Source organism: Cryptomeria japonica, chromosome 11 (genome assembly GCF_030272615.1).
Source record: "Cryptomeria japonica chromosome 11, Sugi_1.0, whole genome shotgun sequence".
Classification (NCBI taxonomy): domain Eukaryota; kingdom Viridiplantae; phylum Streptophyta; class Pinopsida; order Cupressales; family Cupressaceae; genus Cryptomeria; species Cryptomeria japonica.
This window is the reverse complement of record NC_081415.1, coordinates 693,042,716-693,069,171: the sequence shown is the minus strand read 5'-3', so window position 1 is coordinate 693,069,171 and position 26,456 is coordinate 693,042,716. Positions and strand designations below refer to the sequence as shown.

The window sequence follows — 26,456 nt, the reverse complement described above, 5'->3', positions numbered from 1 at the left end:
ACAGCCCACAAGCGTGAGAGTTGAATTTCATTATAAAATTAACCACTTCTTTTTGTGGTTCAGAATTTGACATGTGTCGCTCTAGAACATTACAGCTGGTCAGCGATGACAATTAAAGGTAAGGGTGCTGACACGTAGCGCAGGGATAAAGCTTCAACGTGACCGGTCAATTATTGAAACATCACACACAGTAAAGCTAATTATGCCACTCTTGCTCCTATACTCGTTTTCCATACACGTGTCTTACAGTGCTCTGCTATTGTCGTGAGCTTTATACCACCGATTCCATGGATTCCGGAACTCCGACAAGGGCATTGACGGTGGAGATGGATTCCACGATCGAGGGGATGAGTTTGTGTCGTTGATGTTTCGATTTGCCCTAGACGGTGCGTTGAAATGAATTCTTTGTCACTTGACGGAACCGTTAGGACGCTGAGTCATATCGCTGGAGTAGGTGGTCACCGGTTCGAATATCGGTAGGCGTAGGTCGGTTGGATGAAGAGGAAACTCAGGTGCGGTTTTGTCATCGACCGCCTCAGATAGGTAGAAGGCCCCGAGCTTCCGAGTTCACGATTTAGTTGCAGGTGGAAACGGATGCTTTGGACGGTGGGAAAGGCTGTTGTATTTATGTGTTGTCACTTATTCTTAGCAGGAAAAACTCCAGCTGGGGTTTTAACCGGCAAGTGACTGACCTTTTGGCTGCGGAATCCTGTACTGAAAAGCTGTATATTCTGAAACAATGAATTATGGTTTTGTGCCTAGTTCAAAGCTTTAGAGATGCCTAGAACGCTTTGGTCCAAGTATTTGGAACAGAAAGCGCTTTGGACTCGGTGACAAGGTGAAGGAAGGGTTTGGATGAACAATTGATTTGTGAAGAGGGGAACATCAAGCGTAAAATAAACACAAGGAATCGGACTTATGCCTTCATGCGGCCAAGTACAGCCATTTCCTTTGCAGTACAGAAAACATGTCCGTGAAAGTAAACCCGGTTAGAATGCTTTTTTGAAGTTAACAAAGATGTAATATCCAGTACAAATTTTGGACACACTCTAAACGTAAGCTCCTTTCGGCTTTAAAGGCGCAGTGTCTTGGTTTAAATATACAAATAAGAAGCTTCTCGAGCAGAAGTGGGGTTTTTGGTGGTCCAGCCTTGTAGACTTATACATATATAGGGTTTTGAAGCAGCTGGCTATGGTGAAAGTGAAACAAGTGTAATGGATTCGTCAGAGTCCCAGCGGGGTCGAAAATTAGGGATGGCGAAACCCCGCGCCAGAATTGCAGAAGAGTCTCGATCCATGAAACAAATAGAGAACTTTTCTCCCAAGGGCTTGAAGGTTCTGGTTGTGGATGATGATCCTTTGTGCCTCATGGTTCTCGAAAGAATGCTACGCCAGTGCGATTACAACGGTAAGTCAAATCCTTTTTATTCCCTACATCTTCTCCCGTTTCTTGCAGTCTTCGAGGTATAAAGGTTTGTGAGAAGCTTTGCGCTTGAAAAGATTGAATTAGGAATCTGTCTGCCTTTGTTTTGCATTCTCTTAAGATATATACAAAAGGATAAATGTTGTGAAGCTTTAGACACAAACTTATGTGCTGAGGAAAATTTTGAAGAAAAATTTAGGGCCTGGAGAATGAAAAATGTAGTTCCTCACTTGATGACCGACCTTACGAGGAACCTAAAGAGGTTTCCATTCAGGAAATTTACCCTTTTGCTTATTTGTAGGATGGAAACTTTACAATAAGAAAGCATTAGTCGTCACTTCTGGCGAGTGGAATTCTGTTTTATTATGAAATTTAAAATTTCTGAGCTATGCAGTGCGCGTGTCGTTGTTTTGCAGTGACAACATGTACTCGGGTTACAGAAGCAATAGCCATGGTGATGGAAAAGAAAGATCGTTTTGATCTCGTGATGAGCGATGTCTACATGCCAAATGAGGATGGTTTCCATTTACTGGAGGTCATAGGATTAACGCTCGATTTGCCCGTAATTAGTGAGTATATGTACATTTCCTACCATATTACTTGTAAAATATCTTTACTTTATTGGAGTAGCTTATTGTACGGTAATTTTTGAGCGGTCGGGTTTGGGAATTTTTTGGAAATTTTGGTCCGAAAAAAGCAATCTGTTTATCTGCGGCATTTTTGAAGGATTTCGCTATACATATTTATGTTTGTACTGCTTGAAATTGTATGCCGATATGTTTTTGTGCAGTGATGTCGGGAAATGCTGAAACGAGTACGGTAATGAAGGGAATAACTCACGGAGCATGCGATTATTTGATAAAGCCTGTGAGAATGGAAGAACTAAGAAATATATGGCAGCATGTTGTTCGGAGACGGGGAAGAGAAAACCTGAGATCGGAGGAATATTGTGGGGAAAGTGACCATGAATATAAAGTGGCGGAATCCTCTGACTCCTCTTCCAAAAAGAGGAAGGATTCCGAGAATTTGGAGTACTCCAGCGAAATAATAGACGATATAAGTAGCCTGAAGAAGTCTAGAATACACTGGACCGTGCAACTTCATCAACAATTCGTTGTTGCAGTAAATCAATTAGGAATAGATAGTAAGTCCCGTTGTGATATTTATCCTTGGTAAGCTAGCTCTACAAAGTTAGTGCTAGGGTTGGTCTCTAGTTTTGTTCATGATTGTCTTCCATTCTAATTTTCCTGATTTTTCTTACAGAGGCGGTCCCCAAGAGAATAATAGAGATCATGGGCGTACATGGTCTCACACGAGAGAATGTTGCAAGCCATCTTCAGGTACTACACTCTCTCCCCCCCCCTTCCTCCTCCCTTATGTTACGCAATGGTCAGGAATATTTAGGCTAGGACTAGTTTTAGCTTAGGAATATGGCAGAGTTTACTGTTACTCAGAGGCAGGTCACATGAATCAGTATTCTGTTTGATTAAAAAAAAAATTCACACAGCATTTCCAAGAAGCGTCTCACTCAACACATGACCTATTAAGTGACTGCTGTGTCATATATGTGTCTGAGTTTGTTTCCGGAACGTACAACGAAACTACCGAGTCCTGACAACCTGCTCAAGCATACCCAGCCTAACTGTAACTAGTTGATTCATCCCCATTTACGGTTGCCGCATACTTTTTTCGGTTGACCAAGAAACTGCAAAAGCGGCCTCGCTTTCATCCAGATGGGGCACACGTTCCATTTGCTCTTTTTTGGCTGTTCTCTAAACCCCACTGTTTGTTTTAGTTGGAATAGTGTTGAGGTAAATTTGGCAGAATAGATATCTTCAGTCTTTTGGCTCCTAGGCAAAAAAGTTTTCATAAAAGTTTTCATACTCCTTTAAACCTCTATTAAAAAAACCAGATTAATTAGAATATATATATATTTTTTAAAGATTTGAAATTGTTGTTTACCTCAACAAAGTCACCTAGATTAAACCGTTTAGAAGTGTCAAAATTTGTGGGTTTATAATCACACGCTGCCCATCAAACAATCTCATTAATTTCCACAATATGGAGGGCGATAGAGTAAGAATTTTATGTATTATTACCACATCCAATGAAACACAATCCAATGCTACCTAGGGCAGGTGGGACATGCTTAACAAACAAACTGATTAGATATTATCAAATGCCAAAATGTTAGGAGAAAAAAAAACCTGACATGTGCTGCTTTCAATAGAGACGACTTACCGAATTTACTTATAACCTCATTTATAAAAAATATAATTATATTATTTCAAAATTAAAAATATTAGCTGTCGAATTATTTGATCGTGGATTTTTAAGGCAGTTTTGAAGCTCTCCAAATATTTTTTGATATAATAATAAATAAAGCTCCTTGACACATTTCCCAATATTTGATTGTAATGTTCCCTCCTTTAGTATCATAATAATGCGGAAAGATTTTAAGCTCCATTGCATAATGGTCTGTGTGAATGTATATATAGAATGTAATGTGCAATTGAATTGCTGATCAGTAATATAGACAAGTTAGCTTTAAAATAGACAAAGTAAGCGAGGCTATAGGCGGAACAGATTCAGTCATGGCGCGGAGTTAAATATTTCTGTTCTATAGAATTAACAGCTTGATAAAAGCAAATCTGCTAGGTAGCATTTGTCAGAAAACATTACATTCATAGCACAGAAGCGAAACGTAAAATTAACCAAAAACAATTGTGCTTTTGTGTTACAGAAGTATCGTTTGTACTTGAAGCGACTGAGCGGGTCAATTCCTGAACCATACCCAGTGGCTTCGTTCCAGGCTGCTGAGGACGGAAAATCGGGTGGCACCATGCAAGTGCAACCTGGGGGGAAAAGCCCCCATGCCTCACCGGCTCCTGGAGGAGTGAAGGGCATAAACTTGGGTGTTGGGGTGAATCCCAAGGCAGGTTTTCGACTGGGTCGAATAGACCAAGCTACACTCAAATCATTGGAGCAGTACCGAGCTTACGAACAGAAGCTGGCTGCTAATCGAGCTCAAGTCTTGGGAGGTATCGGAATATTGCCCTCTAAGCAATCAAATGTTGGGCAGCTAGCAGATACAAAAGGTGCTGGGCTCCAAAGAATGGCTTCTGTAGATCTAAGTTTGCTATGGAAAGCTCAACGTGATGATGACACTGCTAACCAAAATCAACAAAGAGCAAGCGTAGTTGATGATTCAGCCACCCAGAGTCTGAAAGTATCTGTGAAAGTGGAGGAAGACTCTTTTTCTGCTCCCATCGAGTCTTTTTCTGCTCCTAAGCATTCTACTTCCAGACACTCAAGGGCACGCAGTATGAGCGCTGAATGCTCTAATACCTTTCCTAGTACAACTTTCCACATATCAGAACCAGAAAAATCTTTGCTAAGTCGGGGTCTCTTGCTGGAGGGAAGCACAAGCAACATGGATAGCAGAGAGATGCAGATAGATCCTGGTGTTGATTTATTTGATAGCTTTGTAGACGACTATGGATTAACTTCAATTGAAGCACCTTCTGAAATGCATCCACACCAGCAGGGATTTGATAATGCGGCCTTTCAGGGATGTCAAGATCCCTTGTCCTATGCACCCGAGGACATTTCAGGTTACCTCTTAGAAGATATCCTTCCTAAGTCTGGTTAGGAAGATAAGTCTCTTAGTAAGGACATTTAAAAACGAATTATAGATGTGTTTATTACAAATGTAGATAATGATACTGATTATCATGTGTCGTGGCTTTGTGTCACTTCAACTTCTTCAAATGCTCTGTAATGTTACTGAAAGCCTTCCATGAACGACGTGGATGGCTCATTTTTATGTCAAAGTTATACCTCAGTCATAATTTATTGTTAAAAGTAGTTTATAGGTGTCACAGACTGAACGTGGTTGGCATTGGTATTAGTGCTTGCTGGCGTGCCAATTGAAGAAAGGACATGGGCGGTGGCACGTTAATTAAATGTTTAAGTAAAGGTAAAGGAAAGGAATCAGACAGAAGGTTGCGCTTTTGTAGGTATTGTTCTCGCGCTTCAGAAAATCGTGGGACTCGCTCCTAAACGAGGTCTGCGGGTCCAGTTGAAAAAGGTGAGATGTGATTGCTTTCGTATATTGCTGGGTCGGGGGGCTTTAAAGATAAATAAAAGATATTGTTGCCTTTATATTTTATGTCTCTTATGTGAAGTTTGAATGTAATCTTTTTTAATGGTTTGAGGACTTTGTTCTCTGTAATGATTATGAAATCTTTGTTCTTCCTCTGCTGGCCCCTGGTTACATGGAGGGGCAGCTTTTTGTATATAAGCTTGTTTTATCAACACCATTGAGTATCTAACGTTTAATTCCAGTGGATATAATTTGTCAATTGGTGAAACCAAGTAAATTAATTTTTTTAAATAAAAATAAGTACTTAATCAATATTTCACCTAATGTATGTTTTCCAATGGATAATGGATACTTCAATTATTATTTTAAACGGGAAAACTTTAAATATTGATTATGATGTAGATTAAGCTTTATTAGATAGTAATAAAAAGGTCATTATTTTAGATTTATTGTGAATACTTTTGAATTTGGTAGCTTTTTGTAATTAAAGGGACAAAGCTTATGTGTTAGTTTGTAAGTATACATCAAATATTATTCAATGTAGTCATCTTAAGTTATTTTTGTAGTTATGCATTTATTTTTTTTTCATTTTATACTTTGAACATTCAAAATTCAAATTTATCTTTGCTCACATTTCTTATTGATCATTATGACTTTGTTAATAGTTGTTCTTACCTTTATCGACATACATTTGTGCTGATTTGTGTTATATCATTCATTTATTTAAAAATGTTAATGGACATGCTAAGAGTTATTAAAAGAATTTTCATAAAGCAATTATCAAATCATTACACTATCATGCATCATCTTAGATTACATATATTGTTATTTTTTTTTTGTCCTTAATTGTTGTTCAAAAGTCATTAAATCAATTCTACAATAGGGCTTTCATGATTCAACAAATGTCATAAAGGTGTTTATAAACATTGTCATGCTCTTGTTGAAATTTGAATATCAAACTAAAATAGCATGCAAACTTGAACTTATATCTATAGGAAGGAGTTGTGAAGAAACTTCAACATCAAAATTCACTTGCAATAATATAAGACAAACATTTTATATTATATAGAAAATCAAATTCACATATGTAGACTTAAATTAGGGAAAACTTAGTCAATTTGTAAATTCTAAAACATTTGAAAAACTCCTCAAAATGTAGAATAGCAGTGAACCAATTCTTAAGATCTTTTGCAATATTATTCCATCTTATTAATTTCACTTTGTATCACAATTAAATTCATCATTTTACAATTAATTCAATGCAATTCAACTTTCATTGTTTCCACATTAGACTCATTTATAATTGTTAATGTATAATTATGTTCATCATTTAATTAACCCGTATTTTTATGCAATAGTATGATTTTTCCCTTACACTTATATTTTAAAAAAAAATTGGCATTATTGATTTTATAGGTTGAGAGTGATTATATTTTTTCTCACACACATATCACTTGAGAAAATGTTGATCTAATGAGACACTTAAAATATTAATCTCTTTATGAAGGAGTGCTCATCCAAACCCTCATATTATTAGTCATTCTTATGAAGGAGCGCTCATCTAAACACATGCACTAAGAACAATTTTGAGAAACATGAAGAACAACAAGAGGCATGTGTTACTAAGTGTAGACGTATAAAAATGACCATATTCCTAAATGAATATTTTATGTTCATTTCTCTATTTGATTAAATCCAATTTAATTAAATTACCCGCATTCCTCTATTTAATTAAGTAAATTACTCAATTTATTTAAATTAAATTCACTATACCCATTTAATGAATAAATCATTTTATTCAATTAAATTCCCCCTATCCATTTTTAATTAAATTCAAATTGAATTAAATAGTTATCCTAAATTGAATAAATCTAATTTATTTAATTTCCCCAAATTACAACCAAATTGAATAAATCATTTAATTCAATTAAATCCTATTATCCCTCTATCCACTTGCAAAATCTCAAACCCCTTTCTAATCCCTTCTAGAATCTTCTAATCACTTCTAATTAACCTAACCCCTCCTCTAAACTTTGTCACATTCCTAAGCAAAAAGGAAGTCACTTCTCAAAACCTCAAAGTCTTTGATAACCATTAAAGGCTTCAAGTCTTCAACCACTAAATTCCTCAAAGTCTTTGATAACCATTAAAGGCTTCCAACTTTCAACCACTTAATCCCCAAAGTCTCCAATAACCATTAATGGTTAACTCAAACCCTCCTACATGGTTAAAACATTTGTTTTGACTCAACCTTCATCCAACCCAAGGGTCTCATTAGGCCTTTAATGCTTTGACCATGATTATCTCTTAATCATTTGCACAAAGGTTTATCCTTGGATTAACTCTTAATCCAGTAGGTAATCCTAACTTAGACTTGACCCTTACCCTCTAGATAACCATGAGGTCTTCTCAGGCCTTTAATGCCTCCAACCCCTTCTCTCCACCCAACCCTATGTTGACACTTGTCACCATTTCATTGGTGCCAATTGTGCACATGGATCCCCAACTTTCAAACTCAACCCTTGATTAAACCATTCAATCTTGACCATCCATTGCCCTATTCTTGCTATAAATAGAGCTCTCATTCCTCCATAACAATCATCCTTCAAATTTGTAGCATCACACTTATGCTCAAATACATTCAAGATTTCTTATTTCATATATGCTCATCATTTAGCCTCTTTTAAATCAGGAATTAGACTAGATATGTATGTTTAGAATAATTTCTTTATCATTTTAGTTCAATCATAGACTAAATATATTATGTTAGGATAGTATTCATACTAATCTTGTCATCTTATCATTTAGTTTATTGCATTTCTAGAATCATGCATAGCTTAGCATACATCTCATACTAAAATCTATCAAAACATCCCTCGTTCTTGCATTTGCCATCCCTAAACCATTTTGCTCAGTGATCTGAGAGCAAAAATGTTGGTTTGAGGGACATTGTGAGATAGAAAACCATGGGACCCACCTTGGGAAACTGAGTAATACTACGTTACTCCATAGCTTGCACCAAGAAGTCCTGTGTGTGTGTGTGGACTAGTATTTTGCAATATTTTCACATATTTAATTTTATCAGCTCACTTTTCCCGCATACACTAAGAATGTATTCCCTCATGGGATGTGTCCAATTTTGAGAAACATGAAGAACAACAAGAGGCATGTGTTACTAAGAAGATATTCCCTCATGGGATAATGACATATTTGCACTTACTCATGTTCAACCTCCTCAATAATTAGCTATTATTTTTCATGCTACATCATAGGGTGTTCCCCAAGGCACAATTATTTTTCTAGTACCATCATGACTTTTACCAATGGTGTATCCTCTCACTAACACATCCATTCTTCAACCTCTCTTGGTCATCCTTCACATCATGTAGTTACTACTTCCATGACCTTTACAGTCATATTATCCTTCTTAGTGTAAACCCTTCCTCTTCCATTCTCCCCTCTAGTGTCACCACCACATTTACCTCCCATAGTGTTCCACTTACCTTTCGTCCTTTAACATATAATCATACCCATGTACATATCCACTTACCTTTCGTCATTTAACATATAATCACACCCATGCACATATTAACTAATTGTATTCATGAACCTTAAGCTACTATGACATTCAATGAATCTATTCTTTAGCTATTAGTTCTATCTATTCCAACATAATTGTTTGATTTATGTTTTGTAGTGGCATGCTCACAATAATTCTCATGTCAATGGGAGATTTCTAATCTCGTCCTCTTAGTTGGAGTCTTTGAAAATTTTATTTATCTGCTTGGTTGGATTTGTCTTACATGTGTTTACACTTACTGTCACTTTCCACTTGGATGAAATACTTTTACCTTATCCTCCTTAGGTTGTGTTTTTACTATTTTTTAGGATAGTTATTTTTCAAGAAAGTTTCATTTAGTGCCTATTTGAAATGTGTAAATGCTACTCATTGCCTACTTTCTCTATTTTACATTGTTTTATGGAGTACTCATTGCAAAGAGAATTCAAGAATGATTTATATCCTTTTAGCATATTTTCTATATTCTTTTGAGTTCAAAAAAATAGTTACTTTCCATTTTGATTGCTAGTTTTACTTTATCATACATATGTCTAGTAGTTTGCATGAACCCCAAAGTTGGGGGGAAAATGTAATCATGAAAATTGGTTACCATACCACATTTCCTTTATGTTTTGGCTCCACTTTGATTAGAGTGTCTTTTGTGGAATGATTACTTTACAAATGACATTTAAAGTTGAAGTTGTGAAATCGCCATATCTTGATCTCATTATTAGTCATTCTAGAAATTGATCCTAGTCCCTTGATCCACTATTTGTCATCATGGATCAAATTTTCATATGTAAGCTTGACATAGGTCATTTCCTTATTGTGGATTAGAACCTTCAACATTTTTAATTCAAAATTTAAATTCACAACTCTCTAATATTTTCAGTAGTCATCATCAATTGACCTAGTGATATGTTGATTTGTGTGCTATGTTGTATTTAAAGGGATTTAATCATTCATTTTGAAAACATTGATGAATGTGCTAGGACTATCAAAATAATTGCCATAGAGAATCTATTAGAGCATCATAGTAGCATTTTTTTTATCATTAGACCAGTATACGTCATCTTAGGGCCATTGTATGCTCATTTGTTACCCATGATCATTATTGAAAAGTCATGATTTGGTCTAAGTGTTTGATTAGGGAAAACATGACCCACACAATTCAACAAGTTTGTTAATTGATAGTCTTTATTGAGATTCATATAGTGGATGATCACAATGACCCTAATTTAGTAATTTCACCAGCACATAGATTAGCTCTATAGATGCATTTGAAAGATTTTGAGATAATCATTTCAACGAGCCTTGACATTTTTTTGTCTTGTAGAATGAAATCAATCTTTTGCATCTTTACCATTTTTCACTTTTGATTTCCAACTAAATTTTTTTATTTTATTTAATATTAGGGGAAAGGACCTAGTAGTTGTGCACCCTAACTTCGCGCTTCTCAAAATCCTACTTGTAAATTTCAAATCACTCTGATTTTTTTACAGCAGCTTACTTGGCAAGTCCCCTGCTTATAACTAAGGTTCCAGGGCCACATCATCAAATATGATGCCACATCAGCATGCTTTTTGCCAAGGTGTCCAAAACAGCCCCCCAAAAAGTGAGACCAATAGGCATGCAAAAGAGGCCCCAATAGTTGTGCAGCTGATATGACATCACTTGATTGGTTACTTTTTACAATATTAGTACATTTCTTAACAACTATTGGAACATTTCCTAACAACTGTTGGTACATTTGCTAACAAATATTGATATTTTTGTTTCAAACAATAGGCTTTATTTGTTCAATTTTTGGAACAAAAGATATAACAATCACCACAACAATTGGTACATGCTCAATTACTGAATCCTTTCCCCTAGATTATTTTAAATCAAAATACAGATAATTAATTAGATGCATTACTTAATCAATGTGGATATTTAATGAGAAGGTATGATTTTCCTCGCTTTTAGTAGCTTTCAGTTTTTATGCAGCGCAATAAAGCAGTTAATACTAGATTTTTGCGAACTTTGTAAGGATTTCACAGCCTGACAACTTTACAGCAGGCAGTGTACTGCAAAATTTAATTACTGTAGTACGGTGTACGAGTACATTTCCTCATCTTCCCGTTGTTGCCCGGCAGATCAATTGTTCAGGCATATAAACATATTATGTCCGCTCATGTGCAAAAGAAAAATTCGATTTATCTCTGTTAAGAGAGCACGTCAGAACTCATGAACATGATTCCCCATTCAGGGTATGCAACTTTATGCAAAGGTTTCTGCAGCCAGAAATATGTCGTTTTGCCGGTGAAAGCCCAACCAGACGCATTTCTGTTGCAACACAAGTGTCAACAATTTTATGCCCATGATCTTTGCACTGATCGGCAGCTCGTTTTGATGTTAAATAAATCCTCCATTACGGTGGAAATGGGTAATGTGGAGATTCGAACTAGTGACCACCTGGTCCCAATACAGACCTCTCAGGCGTTACGCTTTGACAGGAGGTTAACTTTGACAGAGACTGCTATCTACGTGTTAGAGTTTACCCATCAACTTTCTGAGGACCGTGCGGAAATAAGCCCAAGACATAGACACACCTGAATTGACGTTATATTTATTCCCTGTGACACCAGAATTTGACGGCAAGGATCTGTGCATCTAGGTAAGATAGGTATTTCGAGCTTTATCATAGATTTGTAAGTTCATATTGTTGTTTGGGTAGTTGAAGATAATGTTATTAGATTTATATATGTCGTTGTTGTTTTTGATTTAGATTGTGCCATAAAAAAATCGTGGTTTTGAATTAGATTGAATGAAAAAAAAATTGATTGTAATTTTTGTGATTAACTGAAAATAATTGATTTTTTAATAAGACTTCTATTATGTATTAAAGTTCAAATACAATTGTTTTTACTCTACTTTTTATTTTTGGAACTGACCTCCCATCAAGATGATTGTTATCGTATTTGTACTTTACTGTCACTGTATCTTTCAATAAAAAAAACTATATTATTTACAATCAAGATGAATCATCATCATCATCATCATCATCTTATTATATAATTCACTAAATAAACACGTCTAAAGATGTGTATTGATTCACTGTCATTATTTCGATGGGGAGAGTAATAGAATGCTCAATTATTGGATCTAGATCTGGTGTTTTCTTGTTTCCCACTGTTGATCGTTAATCTTTCAGCACATGTCGTCGTCCCAGCCACAAGCTCAGACGTCAATTCAGTTTCTTGTGGGAAAGGGCAAGGCAGGGCTGCAATGTAGGCCATATGAAAAAGAGAAAAAGTAGGTTAGTTTTTGGTTTTATTGCGCTTCAACAATACAGAAAGGTAAGTCAGTAGTAGTTTTGTTAATTGAAAGTTGACAGCCATGGGAGATCTTCATTTATTCATTTTGGATTTCACATTGAAAAAATTTGAAATTGGGTGACTGATGTAATGAAAGAAGATGCTTTGATCAACATTTGGTCATGTTTTTGTACACAATTACCTCCCCACCATTGTGGAGATTGGTTTTGTCCTTTCACACCATTGTTAAATGTAGCGAACTCCAACTCAGTGGTAATGTACTGAGTGAGTACGTACCTGTCTTGACATTGAAGATGAAAACAATGAGTAAATAAATAAGTTGCAGACTCCCTCCGTTTGATATCGACCTTTTTTAGCTTACAGCCTTCCCTTTGTCGTTTTTACTTCAGTACTTTAAATGCATTCTATACTTTTGTCATGTCAGGGTACAGGAAGGCAGAATAAAGCACCAGTCAGTAATGACATCAATCTAACGTATTATTAACGGGGGTGTTTCCTGTCACAAATATGGGAACTCTATGAAATGGACTCCAAGCTCTCTGTACCTTTCACGTTTGGAAATTTGTGCATCTTTAGTGAACATCTTTAGATTTTTATGTTTTTTATAGGGGAAAGGACCTAGTAGTTGTGCACCCTAACTTCGCATTTATCAAAATCTTACTTGGAAATTTCAAATCACTCCGATTTTTTTATAGCAGCTTACTTGGCAAGTCCCGTGCTTATAACTAAGGTTTCAAGGTTACATAATCAAATATGATGCCACATCAGCATGCTTTTTGCCAAGGTGTCCAAAACAGCCCCCCCAAAAAGTGAGACCAATAGGCGTGCAAAAGAGACCCCAATAGTTGTGCAGTGGATATGGCATCACCTGATTGGTTATTTTTTACAATATTAGTATATTTCTTAACAACTATTGGTACATTTCTTAACAACTGTTGGTACATTTCCTAACAAAAATTGATATTTTTTGTTTCAAACTATAGGTTTTTTTTGTTCAATTTTTGGAACAAAATGTATCAACAACCCTCACAACAATTGGTACATGCTCAACTACTGGGTCCTTTCCCCTATATATTATATATTGATGAAAACCTGTTTGGAATAAATGTTGCACGTTAAGGATAGAAAGTGTGTGGATGTTTTTTCTTTTGAATTACTCGCAAAACTTTTATGAGTATTATTTATAAAGATCAACTAAGATCTTTAATTAAATAATGGAGTTGGGGACTCAAACACGCAATTCGAGTGGGCATTGCGGAGTGATTGGTGGAAATGGATTCTTTTATAGTTCATGATATAGGGTGGTTTGTTTATGGGTCTACAAATGACATATAGTAATATAGGACTATCTTGTACCCAATGTGTGTGGTTTGTAGGGGACTGCGCATATCTGTAGGGAACCGATCTTGCCTCCTCTCACCCCATTGGCACCCCAACTTGACAAAAAAGTAATCCCAAGGCAAGGTCTAACGGTAATTACTGAGATGAGTTGCAAGGATACCTCTACGATAAAAGAAAAAAAATGGGACTACCTTGTACTCCTTGTGAGAGTTACTTAACTGTGCTACAAACAAAGCATTCATACCTTACCCAGTGCATGATTTCAACTTGTGACATTTCTTTCAATAGTAAAAGTTCTCCACCATTGGTTTGAACCTCTATAGTTGATCAATTGAAGGATTGATATTCTTGCGCCCTTTTTTTAATATAATTGAGGTTGTATAGAGCAAGTGATAGTTGTGACTAACTATTTTTTAAGTATTGTAATAATAGTATTTATTCTGTAATTTATGAAAGATTAATGAGTGTTTATGAAGTTAATCTATTGAGACTTTTAAATCAAAGACAAGGTGACTTGGAGCCAAATTCTTGCAAGCTCAATGTATGAAAATTTTATTGGGTCGATAGGGTTGAGCTTGACAAGTTTGATTTCTACTAGACACAATTGAAGTTAAGCTTCCTCCTTAGAATAAGTATTTATTAAATATTGATATGCTAGTGATTTCTTAATAAGAAGTGTTTGTATGTTGACTAGTTGATTTTGAGTTTGGTAGTCATGTCTCTAGGAGCATAGTTGAATGAGAGAAAGTTCCTTAAAATAAATATTTGTTAACTATTGATGACCAAGTGGTTTCTTTGTATAGTAGCTTTGTAGATTGATTATTCAATTTTTTAATGGTTGAAAATGTAGTTAAATGTGATTAGTTAAAGACAAACAAATATTGCTTGTTGTAATTATGTTGCAATTTTTTTGAAACTATATAGTTGACACTAGAAAATATAAATTTTTGTGGTCATCCAAGATGAAGTAATGGGAACAACATAAAATGTTGGGTTTATCTTATGAGAGTCAGCAACATAAAAAGTTAAGTTTCTCTTATGAGTGTCACAAGTAACATGACAAGTTTAGATCTATAAACATTAGCAACAAAGGACATAGTAAAGATATTTGTTAAAGCAATTGCATGTTGGTTTTTCAATGAGAGTTAGCTCACAAAACTCACTTACAATATAGGGTTTTAATGTTAAGAATTGCATGCAGAAAATATCAATTATATGCAGATAAATATTAAACACATGAATGAAAAACACGAAAATAATAACAATGAAGAGACAATATTTAACGTGATTCACCCAATCTCAGGCTACATCCACCAAATAGAGAGTCCAATATTATTATCTAGTAAATCAAAACCGATTACAACCAACAATCCCCTTGCAACTCAATACCGCTGCAAAAATGCTACAAAAATCTCTACAAAAAACCATAACCCTTAGTCTTTTTATCAAGACTTATGTTGGTTACAAAATTAGGGTTACAACATGTCAGCCAATAGAAAAATAACACTAGATGCCTATATAAAATAATAACTGTCTTTTTGGCCTCGCAGGGCACTGCCCCTCAACCTCGCCCTGTATTGCGATAGGGAGCGAGCCAGGGGCGTTGCCCCTGGATCCCGCAAAGGGTGTTGCCCCTTGACCCCATCTTGGGGGCGCTACCCCCAAACCCCCGTTGAAAAATAGGTGGAAACCACGCTGATAGAAGTAGGGAAAATTTAACCTTCGAGTTTGATTAGGCTCCATATAACAACAATCTCCCACTTGGAGACTAATCAGACTCTACAACATATCATCTCCCACTTGGAGACTAATCATAACACCGCTAACCCTATAGCTCCCACTGGAATGAAACACCATGGACTTTATTGTTCAGTTTTAGTGTTATTAGTCTTGAAGACCAACCAAAGGTAAAGAGGAACTCAACTTCTCCCTTGTCACTGCCTTTGTAAACATATCCGTTGGATTTTCATCTATATGTATCTTTTCCAGCCTTAATTGTCCATCATCCAACACCGACTAGATGAAGTGATACCTCAACTTTATGTGTTTTGTCTTTGAATGGAAGGCAAAATTCTTTGCAAGATGGATGGCACTCTGGCTATCTGTAAACAAATAATTGTTAGTTTGTCTTTTGCCCGATTCTTCCATGAAAGATTGCAGCGATATCATCTCTTTGCTTGCCTCTGTTGCAACTACATACTCTTCCTCTGTGGTGCATAAAGCAAACACCTTTTGCAACTTGGAGAGCCAACTCATCACTGTCCCATCGACAGTAAAGACATAATCTGTAGTACTCCATCTGGTATCAATATCCCCTGCCAAATCTGAGTCTACATAACCTGCTAAATTAGTATTAGAGACCCCAAAACATAAATATTTATTGGATGTACCTTTCAAATTTCTAAGAACCCATTTTACTGCATTCCAATGTTCCAATCTGGGATTACTCAAATACTTGCTTGCGACTCCAACAACATCTGCAATATTCAGTCTCATGCATACCATGGCGTACATTAAACTTCCTACAACTGAAACATATGGTACCTTGGACATTTTGTCTTTCTCCTCTTGTGTCTTGAACACATCTCCTTAGTTAATTTCAAATGACTAGGCAAAGGTGTGTTGACAACTTTTGCATTCTCCATATGGAATCTCTACAACACCTTTTCAACATAATCGGCCTAGGATAGAGTTAATGTTTTGTTTTGCCTATCTTTGCAAATTTTCATACCAAGGATTTGTTTTGCTGCCCCCAAATCCTTCATAGCAAATGATTTTGCTAACTATTGTTTTAACTCTTTATTGTGATCCATGTTAGACCCCGTTGCAAGCATGTCATCAACATATAAATATAAAATAATTTTTCTTTCATTATCCAACCTCTTAAAATAAACACGATAGTCATAATTACACCCGTTGTAGCCTTTCTCAGCCATAAAACTATCAAATTTCAAGTACCGTTGTCGGGGTGCCTGTTTCAAGCCATATAAACTCTTCTACAATCTGCACACCAATTTCTCCTTACCTTTGACCTCAAATCCTTGGGGATGTTCCATGTATATCTCCTCCAAATCACCATGGAGAAAGGCAGTTTTCATATCTAATTGTTCCAAATGCAAATCTTCAGTAGCCACAATACTTAAAACAATACAAATAGAAGTCATCTTAACAACCAGAGAAAAAATTTCAGCAAAATCAATGCCCTTTTTTCTATGCAAATCCTTTAACAACTAACCTGGCTTTAAATCTGTTCTTACCTCCATCTTCCTCTTTCAACCTATAAACCCATTTGTTTTGTAAAGCCCTTTTACCTATAGGCAACTTACATAATTCCCAAGTCTAAATTTTACGCAAGGAGTCCATTTCTTCTTTCATGGCAAGCTCCCACTGAACCTTTGTATCCACCTACATAACTTCATCATATCCTTCTGGTTCACCAACATCTGTTAACAAAATAGAATACAAAGAGGGAGAGAACCTGTCAGGAGGTCTACTTAGCCATGTTGATTGTCTAACATTCGCTAGCTTGTTTGTGGTATTTCTGGTTGTTGTTGCAGAGCATGAGGAACTACTGGAACATCACTATCTGGAATTTCATCCAACACAACAAAATCCTTTTCTTTCTTCTCATGCTGCCGCAAATGATCTTTGTCTAACACCTTATTGAATACAACATCCTTGCTTCTCACAATTTTCAGATTTTCAACATCCCAAAGCCTATAACAAAATTCATCAATGTCATATCAATGAAAATACACTTTTTTGATTTTGCATCCAGCTTGGTTCTATTTTCAGAATCTACATGTGCAAATGCTTCACATCCGAAGGTTTTGAGAAAAGGAATAACTCACCTTCTTACTTGTCCATGCTTCCTTCAGAATACCACACCCAAAGGAGCTGAAGGACCTCTATTAATTAAATATACAATAGTATTGATAGCCTATGTCGACATGTTTAAAGGCAACCCAACATGCAATCTCATGCTCCTTGTACGCTCCATTATTGTCCTATTCATGTGCTCAGCCACTCCATTTTCTTGTGCATTTCATGGAACCGTTTTATGTCTACGAATTCCATTAATGAAACAATAATCCTCAAATTATTTGCTGCAATACTCACCACCGTTATCAGATTTGAGATATTTTAATCTTTACCTGTCTCATTTCAACCAAGCTTCTCCATTGTAGCGTCCTAAAATTGCACCCCTTGCAATTTTGACCGCATTTTGCGGCCTCACCTTATCGGTCTCATCCTCATGGTTGATCGAGACTTGTTTTTTGTCTCCCTATGCCATCAAACTTCATTTTTCGCCTTGCACCTTGCATGGCCACCTTGATCTTGCCCCAAAATAGCGTAGGACTAGGGCATGGTACCCTGGAATTCCCTAAAGGGGACCTATCTTGGCCCTTCTCCCTTGGACTTATCTCAAATGTGAGCGGGAAATAAACCCCTATGTTGGCTTCTTGTCGGAAAATTTAATATTTGACAATTGACAAGTATATAAGGAGGTCTTCCCCTCTCATTTGGATATTCATTCATGAAGGCGGAATTGGATCTCAAACATTCAAGATTCATCATCAAGCATTCTTCAAGGATGCATATTCTTCATCTATTCATTGGAGAAACATTACTTCATTCATTTGCTTTGTCATGTTCATGCCATTTCATACAACATCTGTGATTACATTCAAGAAGAAAAGCATCATTATCATCTATTATAGATCTGAAGGTATACCTTTCCATCATTTATTACAAGCATTTGTAGTATTTCATTCAAGGTTGATTCCAAACTGAGGTTTGACTTAAGGAAACCCCTATTCCCAGCCCTTTTCTTCTTCTTTCTGTGTGTAGGAAATAGGTGCGCAACTATATTTCTGGAGTTAAGCTTTATTCGGAAAAACTCTTTTCGACGAGTGAAAAGTTTGGAGGACCAAGTGGAGAGCGCCCCTATCCAGACACATTATCCTTGCAACATTTGCCCAATTTCGTAGAGCAGCTTTGAATCATCTCTGTTGGCATTGCATGAATATTGCATTGAAGAAGTATAATGTTGTCATTGATGTCAATAGCAACCGGTAATGAAGCAGTATAGCATCTGGTAATGAAGCAGTAAAGCAATCGGTAATGATGTAGTGAAGATAAATCGATAACCCTAACCAGTTGAGATGCAAAACCCTAACTGATGGAGTTTGGAGATCGGTTGTGATGATCTATGACCAAATGATGATCAGTGATGAAGATGCCACATAAGCATGTTCTACGTGATGAGCTTCAAAATGGTTTTGGTGCATAAAGATAACTGTTTATCTTGTGAATGATCAAATGCATAAGTATGAAGTGAAAAACACATGATGTGTTACAAGATCCAAAGTGCGGCGATCCAGGAGTGGTTGTAGATGCCTAGAAGAATGTGAAGTTGATTGCATGTAATCTAACGGTCAAGCTTGAACTGATGTGTTTGTAATCTCTATGAGATTTGTAGGGTTTGTGTTGTGTTACCGACCTAATGTATTTGCTTATAAGGTTGATGATTTGATTCAATGAGTTGTTGGCAAATTTGGTTAAGTGTGAAAGTGATTGTTGCTGAACAAGGAGGTGTATCTGTAGAATGGTGTGAAGCCAGATAGGAGCAGTAAAGGATCTGATTCAGCAAGGAAGTGTTATTTCCAGAGCGATCAAAGAACCTGTTGTTCTCTAACCATTACATTAGTAAAATCCCTTAACCGGGTAAGCTTTGACAGGTTCTTGTTAAAATCCTCTAACTAGGTGATCCATTAGCTTGGATTTGAATTCTCCACTGAGGTTACCTTTAATAGGGTATTTATAGTCAATCTTGGTTGGTCCTTAACTGGATTTGTTCCTAACAGGACATTATTGTATAAGCTTCTAACTAGGCTTGGCTCCTAATAGGGCGAACTTTAGAAGAGTTCAAAATACTTGTGGGTATTCATCCCCACTATGGTTTTTCCCATTTGGGTTTCCACGTGAAAAATCATTGTGTCAAGTGGTGAATGCTTTTGTGTTCTGATGAATAATGATGAACAACAGATACCCCAACTAGTACTAAGAGGGGGGGGGGGGGGGTGAATCAGTACAGGCAATAACTTTCTCAACAACTTATCTAGTTAAAGAAATACCAACTAGTTATCACCATTATTGAACTTAACCATGGCAATAATGGTTAAACATAGTAAGACATCAGATACCATAAACTGATAAGTCTGAACACTTCAAATACGATCAATACTTGATGTCGACTTCACCCATAAACATATGCATGTGGTATACTAGTAATACCATATAGCACACAGATTTTTCACGTGGACACCCAAATGGGAAAAACCACGGTGGGGATGAATACCCACAAGCTTGTTTTTGAACTCTTTTGAAGCTCACCCTGTTAGGAGCCTAGTTCGGTTAAAGACTTTACAATAAGGTTCTGTTAGGAACTGATTCTGTTAGAGATCACCCGGTTAAGGGATGGCTATATACCCTGTTAAAGGTTACCTCGCTAGAGGATTTGAAGAACTCAATGATCTTGAGTCACTTGGTTACAGGTTTTACAATAAGCCTATTAAAGCTACCCGGTAAAGGGATTTTCCAACTATTGAAATGATTAGAAGACAACAGGTAAAACTTTTGATATGATAACAATACTACATGCCAAGGCAGATCCTTTTCATTTCCTCTATACTGCAATCACACTCTGCAGTTCTCCACTCACTGGTCTGGCAAGTATCTCATCACTCGGATACACGCACAAATTTTGCCAACAACTTTACAATAACAAGTATCATTGACCTTATAGACAATAGTCAGGTCGGTAGTATAAACCCTAAACTCTAAGCATCTTAGGTTTACAACACAGGCGGTCCAATCTTGACCGTCCAAACTCATTGCATAGAGTATTACAAATTCAAACATATCACAAGACAATTTGCATTGTTCATTCATCACCGCACATGGGAATCAATAACCCATCATGCTCTCTTCTCATACTACTAAGAAGAATGATCATTCCCGAGGTAGACTTCAAACACAGTCGATCTTCTCATGCAAGATCCTTAAGGAAATCCTTCACACGCACAAAGATGATGTGGCACCTCGATCTCATTCACATCTCTTAGCTAACTCATCGCAGAGTATCATCGGTTGCATCGCACAAGCTGGATCACCAAACTGATAACCCTAGAGCTGAGACTACCAACCTGTAGTCACACTTAGTGAAACCCTGACATCGGCTCACTGCATCTCTTCCTACCTCTTCATACCGGTTCACTTGAACTTATTAACATCAATGACAACATACATTATCATCATATCAACATGCTGGTTCATCATATGCCAATGATATCCAATATGCATGTTTTTTTGGTATGGTTGATATGAATGATTGGTAAATTTGCATAGATATATTTACATGATTGAAAATGATCTGAAATATGTTATTATTGGTATTAGTGAAGTGGTTTAAGGTTTTGGTCAAAGGATATTGAAGTTTCAGATCTGTTGCACTATATCACTGAAGTATTTGGTCAACCAGTAAGGTTTAGCAGTGTTGTTGTAGATTTGTTAAAGTGTCTAAACTGGTAAACTTTGTGAGTTGTTTTTGAGTTGGAAATGAGTTTGGTGAAAGCTCAGTTAATATTATATTTACTGATTCATCCCCCCCTCTCAGTAGTTGATCGGATCTTTATAGTTTTATCATATTATCAATTGGTATTAGAGCATTTCAGGTCCTCTTGAGTATAAGCCTAACAACCTGAGGAAAATATTTAGGAGAAAACGATGAAGAGAGAAGGTCTGAAGTTTAATAGAGATAACTACATAATATGGAGTGATAGGATGAAGATTTGCATCAAGAGCTTAGGAAGTCAGTATTGGGATTAGGTTGTTACTAAGTATAACTTGCCTTGTGGAATTCTAACAGATGATCAAAAGGAGCAACATGAGAACAATCAAGCATTGGAGGCCATCATTAGTACCTTATCAGATTCAGAATATGTTGATGTTCATAGTCTGGAGACTGCATATGAATTTTGGAAGAAACTAGAAGATATCTATGGTGGTGATGAGCATGTTAAGATAGACAAGGAAGAGAGTCTCAGAGAAAAATTTGATGACATGAGAATGGCTGAAGGTGAAAACATTCAACAGTATGGTCAGAGAATCAAGGAGATAGTTGGAGAAATCAAAAGTGTTAGAGGTACAATGGAGGATGCCATTGTATATAGCAAGGTATTGAGAACCCTTCTACCGGTCTACGCTATCAGAGTTGCAACCATTCAAGAACTCAAATCTATTGACAAGACAAAGGTAACTCTTGACTCTATCATTGGTAAATTAATTGCATTTGAATTAAATGGTTTTGATGGAAGTGTTTAGAAGTCAAAATATGTATTTAAAGCCTCAGTCTCAACCCCACTAGTAAGGAAAAGCAAAGAAGTAAGTTACAATCATGAATCTAGACCCAACAGAGAGGTAGATGATGAAGATAGCCTGATGGAACTTGAAGCATTGTTGGCCAAGCGATTACCTAGAGGTACTGGTAAGTATAGAGGTAAACTACCATTGAAGTGTTTTTCATGTAACCGGATATGACATATTGCTACTAACTGTCCTAATGGAGATAATGAGGAAAAATGAGAGAAATATAGGAAGTTTAAAGGAAAGGAAAAAAAATGTTCCATTGCAGTAGATGGAGGTATTACTGATGAAGAATTCGAGGAAGATTCAAATGAGGACATTGTCTTTGTTTTTGTCAAAGAAGACATATCAGATGAGAAGCCATTAGTCTCTCACTTGGATAGTTCAGAAGACTGGATTATTGACAGTGGCTTCTCACACCACATGACTGGTGATCGGAACAAGTTTCTAACATTGGAAGAATTTGATGGAGGTGTTGTCAGATTTGGGAATAACTCTCACTGCATGGTGAAAGGCAAAGGATCCATTTCCTTGAATGGTAAGAGTAGTGCAAATGATGTCTACTGGGTTGAAGGTTTGAAACAATCTTTTGAGTGTTGCTCAACTCAATTACAAAGGTTACCCATTGGAATTCAAGAATGGAGTTTGCAAGATCTTTGGAAGCAAAGGTGAACTAATTGCAATAGGAAAACAAACCAGAGGTAACTTATTTCACTTAAACTCTTAAGTCAATAGTTGTTTGAATGCAAAAGTAGAAGATAGTTGGCTTTGGCATCAAAGGTTTTGCCATGTGAATTTTGATAACATTGTAAGAGTCAGCAAGTCAAAATTAGTGAGAGGTTTGCCACAATTGGACAAACCGGTGAATGCTTTGTGCAAGGAATGTCAGTTAGGGAAAATGACATCCTCAACCTTCAAGAGAAAATCTTTGTCAGCTGAACATTTGCTAGATTTGGTTCATACTAGCCTATGTGGACCAATGAGGACTAGGAGTATTCAAGGTGATCGGTACTTCATGATATTTACCGATGACTGATCAAGGATGATGTGGGTCACATTCTTGAAAGACAAGACATAAGCATTTAAAAAAATTAAGGCATTCAGAGCCTTGGTTGAAAATGAAAGTGAAAAGAAGTTGAAATGTTTGAGAATTGATCAAGGTGGTGAATTTACTTTAGAGTAATTCACTAGATACTATGAAAACAATGGGATCAAGAGGTAGCTATCTACACCAAGGACACCACAACAAAATGGTATTGCAGAAAGGAACAACCGGTCAGTGGTTGAAGTTGCTAGGACTATATTAATTCAAGGAGGTATAGCTAAGACATTTTGGAGAGAAGCTGTCAGCACAATTGTTAATACAATGAACCAGATATTGGTCAAAAGAGGTAAGGAAAAAACACCCTATGAGTATTGGTATGGTAGATCACCAAATGTCAGTTACTTAAAAAATTTTGGTACCAGATGTTTCATTAAAAGAAGTGATTATATTGGAAAGTTTGATGCCAAAAGTGATGAAGGCATATTTCTTGGTTACTCCATTAAGAGAAAAGATTATAAGTGTTACAACAACTGAACTAAGAAGATCATTGAAAGTGTCAATGTCCGAGTAGATGAATTTCTTGAGAAATCTGAAGAAACCAGCAAGAAGAAGGAAGAAGAAGAACCCAACACACTATTTTTGGAACTGGAACCGGTAAAGCTAGAAGTTGGTGAATTGAACACAGAAGCCCTAGTTCAACCGGAACAGGAAGGTCCAACAGAAGATGAAGAAAGTGAAGAAGAAGAAGAAGAACATGAAAACCAAGATCAAGTTATTCCAAGGTATGTCAGACTCAATCACAACCCCGATCAGATTATTGGAGACAAGAATGCAAGTGTGTTAGCTAGAAGAAGGATATGAGAGAACTCTTGTATGATCTCCACCATTGAGCCTAGAACTGCAAAAGAAGCCTTTGCAAATGAAGACTAGATCAAGGAAATGGAAGAAGAACTTGATCAGATAGAGAAGAATAATACATGGGCATTGGTACCCAAACTGGAAAACAAGAATGTCATAGACACAAAATGGGTATTTAAAAACAAATTAAATGAAGATGGATTAGTGGTTAGGAATAAAGCCAGAATGGTATGCAAAGGACACGCACAAGAGGAAGGTGAAGATTATGGTGAGGCATTTGCACCAATAGCAAGATTGGAAGGAGTAAGGACTCTACTTGCATTTGCAACATACAAAGGATTTAAAGTATATCAGATGGATGTTAAATCAACATTCTTAAATGAAATATTGGAAGATGAAGTCTACATAGAACAACCAGATGGTTATGCATTAACAAAAGAAAATGATATGGTGTCCAAGCTTCATAAGGCACTATATGGATTGAAACAAACACCAAGAGCATGGTATGAAAGATTGCACTCTCACCTAGTAAAGATAGGTTTTCAAAGAACTAGTGAAGATAGTAACATATATCTCAAGACAGAAGGAGATAAAATACTAGTAAGCGAAGTATTTGTTGATGATATCATTTTTGGAGGCAATGATGATACGTGTCATAATTTTGCTAATGAAATGAAGAATGAATTTGAGATGTCATTGGTAGGTGAGATAAAAAAATTCATAGGTTTGCAAATCCAACAGATGAAGGAAGGTATTTTTATTACTCAATCCAAGTATGTGAAAGAAGTGTTGAAAACTTATGGATTGGGAAATTGTAAACCAATTGGAACACCAATGGTTATAGGGTATAAATTGTCAAAGGAAGATGATTTTGCACCAGTTGATGGAAAGGAATACAGATCCATGATAGGTAAGCTACATTATGTTCTCCACAGTAGACCAGACATTGCTCATGCAGTAGGATTGGTTGCTAGACTTTAGAAAGATCCAAAGGAGTCACACATGACTGCAACCAAGAGAATTTTTCAAATACTTGAAAGGCACAATAGATTATGGTATCCATATGCAAGAGACTTTGACTTAAAAGTCTATACCGATGCAGATTGGGCAGGAAATGTTGATGACAGAAAAAGTACAACTAGAGCAGCACTTTTTCTTGGAGGAAGATTAGTGTCTTGGAGCAGCAAGAAACAAAATTGTATCTCTCAATCAACAATAGAAGTTGAGTATGTTGTAGATTACATGAATTGTACCCAAACAATTTGGATGAAACACATATTGGAAGGTTTCAAGCTGAAGATATTATAACCGGTAATAATTTTCTATGATAATACAAGTGCTATAAATATTTCTAAGAACCCGATGTTGCATGCTAGGACAAAGCATATAGAGCTAAAGTATCATTTCTTGAGAGAGAAAGTTCAAAGCAAAGATGTATCACTAGAGCATGTTTCCACTAAAGAATAACTTGCAAATATTTTTACCAAGCCTCTACCTAAGGCTACATTTGAATATCTTAGAGCTAAGTTAGGGGTTGTACCCCTACATGAAGTCAACTAAACATATGTGGAAGATGTCAATCCCAAAGCCTATTGAAAATCTTGAAGAAGGATTGGTGAAGAATGGAGCTACTCCACAGGGGGGGCAGCTAATTGCAGATAGGTGAAGCATAGATAAGAAACATAATGGTTTACCTTCACTTTGAAATTGTTGTTAAAGGGGGAGAATAAATGTATATAATTGATGTTAGGAACCAGGAAGGACAACTGAGAGGGGGGGGGTGGATCGGTTGTCAATAAATTGCAACCCAAAACAAATTACTCCAACTTAAAAATCAGTGCTGGTAAAACAAATTAACAATTATAGTAATATTGGTACAACTTAATGCATGAAACAGAAAGCAAAACAACATCCACAACACATGACATAGAAATTTTGACATGGAAACCCTGTAAGGGGAAAAACCACGGTGGGAAACCTTACCCACAATCAGATGATACTACTGCAAATAGTATGTGTGTTGGTATTATGGATGTGCTACATTAGTTTTGTCATTGATGTCAACACTTATCCTTTTGGAGATCTACATTGTTGATTTAGCATTATGGTTATATTGGTTTACTGTTGAACCAACACATTGTGTTCATTGGCAAAGTCAGTGACTTATGCACAGTCACCGGTATATGCTCATCGATAGGTTATATGGTTCACCGATACTGATGATGACATGTTATCATCTGGAGATCACTTGATTATGTCAAAGATATGGTTTGGATACTTGGTTTGGATACTTGGTTTTGGTGTTTTGGTTATTGGTCTAATTGGGTTGACATATTTGTTGTTACCGGTAGATTGGTCTAGGTTATGGACTGGTATGCA

The 26,456-nt window shown here is 36.4% G+C and overlaps 1 protein-coding gene across 1 annotated transcript; it reads left to right on the top strand.

Moving 5' to 3' along the window:
• Positions 1-371: 371 nt before the first annotated feature.
• LOC131038128 (two-component response regulator ORR23) lies at positions 372-5,586 on the top strand. Its single transcript, XM_057970455.2, has 5 exons — positions 372-1,407; positions 1,839-1,991; positions 2,213-2,566; positions 2,686-2,762; positions 4,166-5,586. Exons 1-5 carry the CDS (start codon positions 1,215-1,217, stop codon positions 5,072-5,074), a joined length of 1,686 nt encoding a protein of 561 aa, XP_057826438.2. The 5' UTR covers positions 372-1,214; the 3' UTR covers positions 5,075-5,586.
• The last annotated feature ends 20,870 nt before the right edge of the window (positions 5,587-26,456 follow it).

Coding starts and splice junctions, on each gene's coding strand:
- LOC131038128 (XM_057970455.2), top strand. CDS start 1,215: ATGGATTCGTCAGAGTCCCAGCGGGGTCGAAAATTAGGGATGGCGAAA. Junction 1,992..2,212: donor GCTCGATTTGCCCGTAATTA/GTGAGTATATGT, acceptor GTTTTTGTGCAG/TGATGTCGGGAAATGCTGAA. Junction 2,763..4,165: donor ATGTTGCAAGCCATCTTCAG/GTACTACACTCT, acceptor TTTGTGTTACAG/AAGTATCGTTTGTACTTGAA.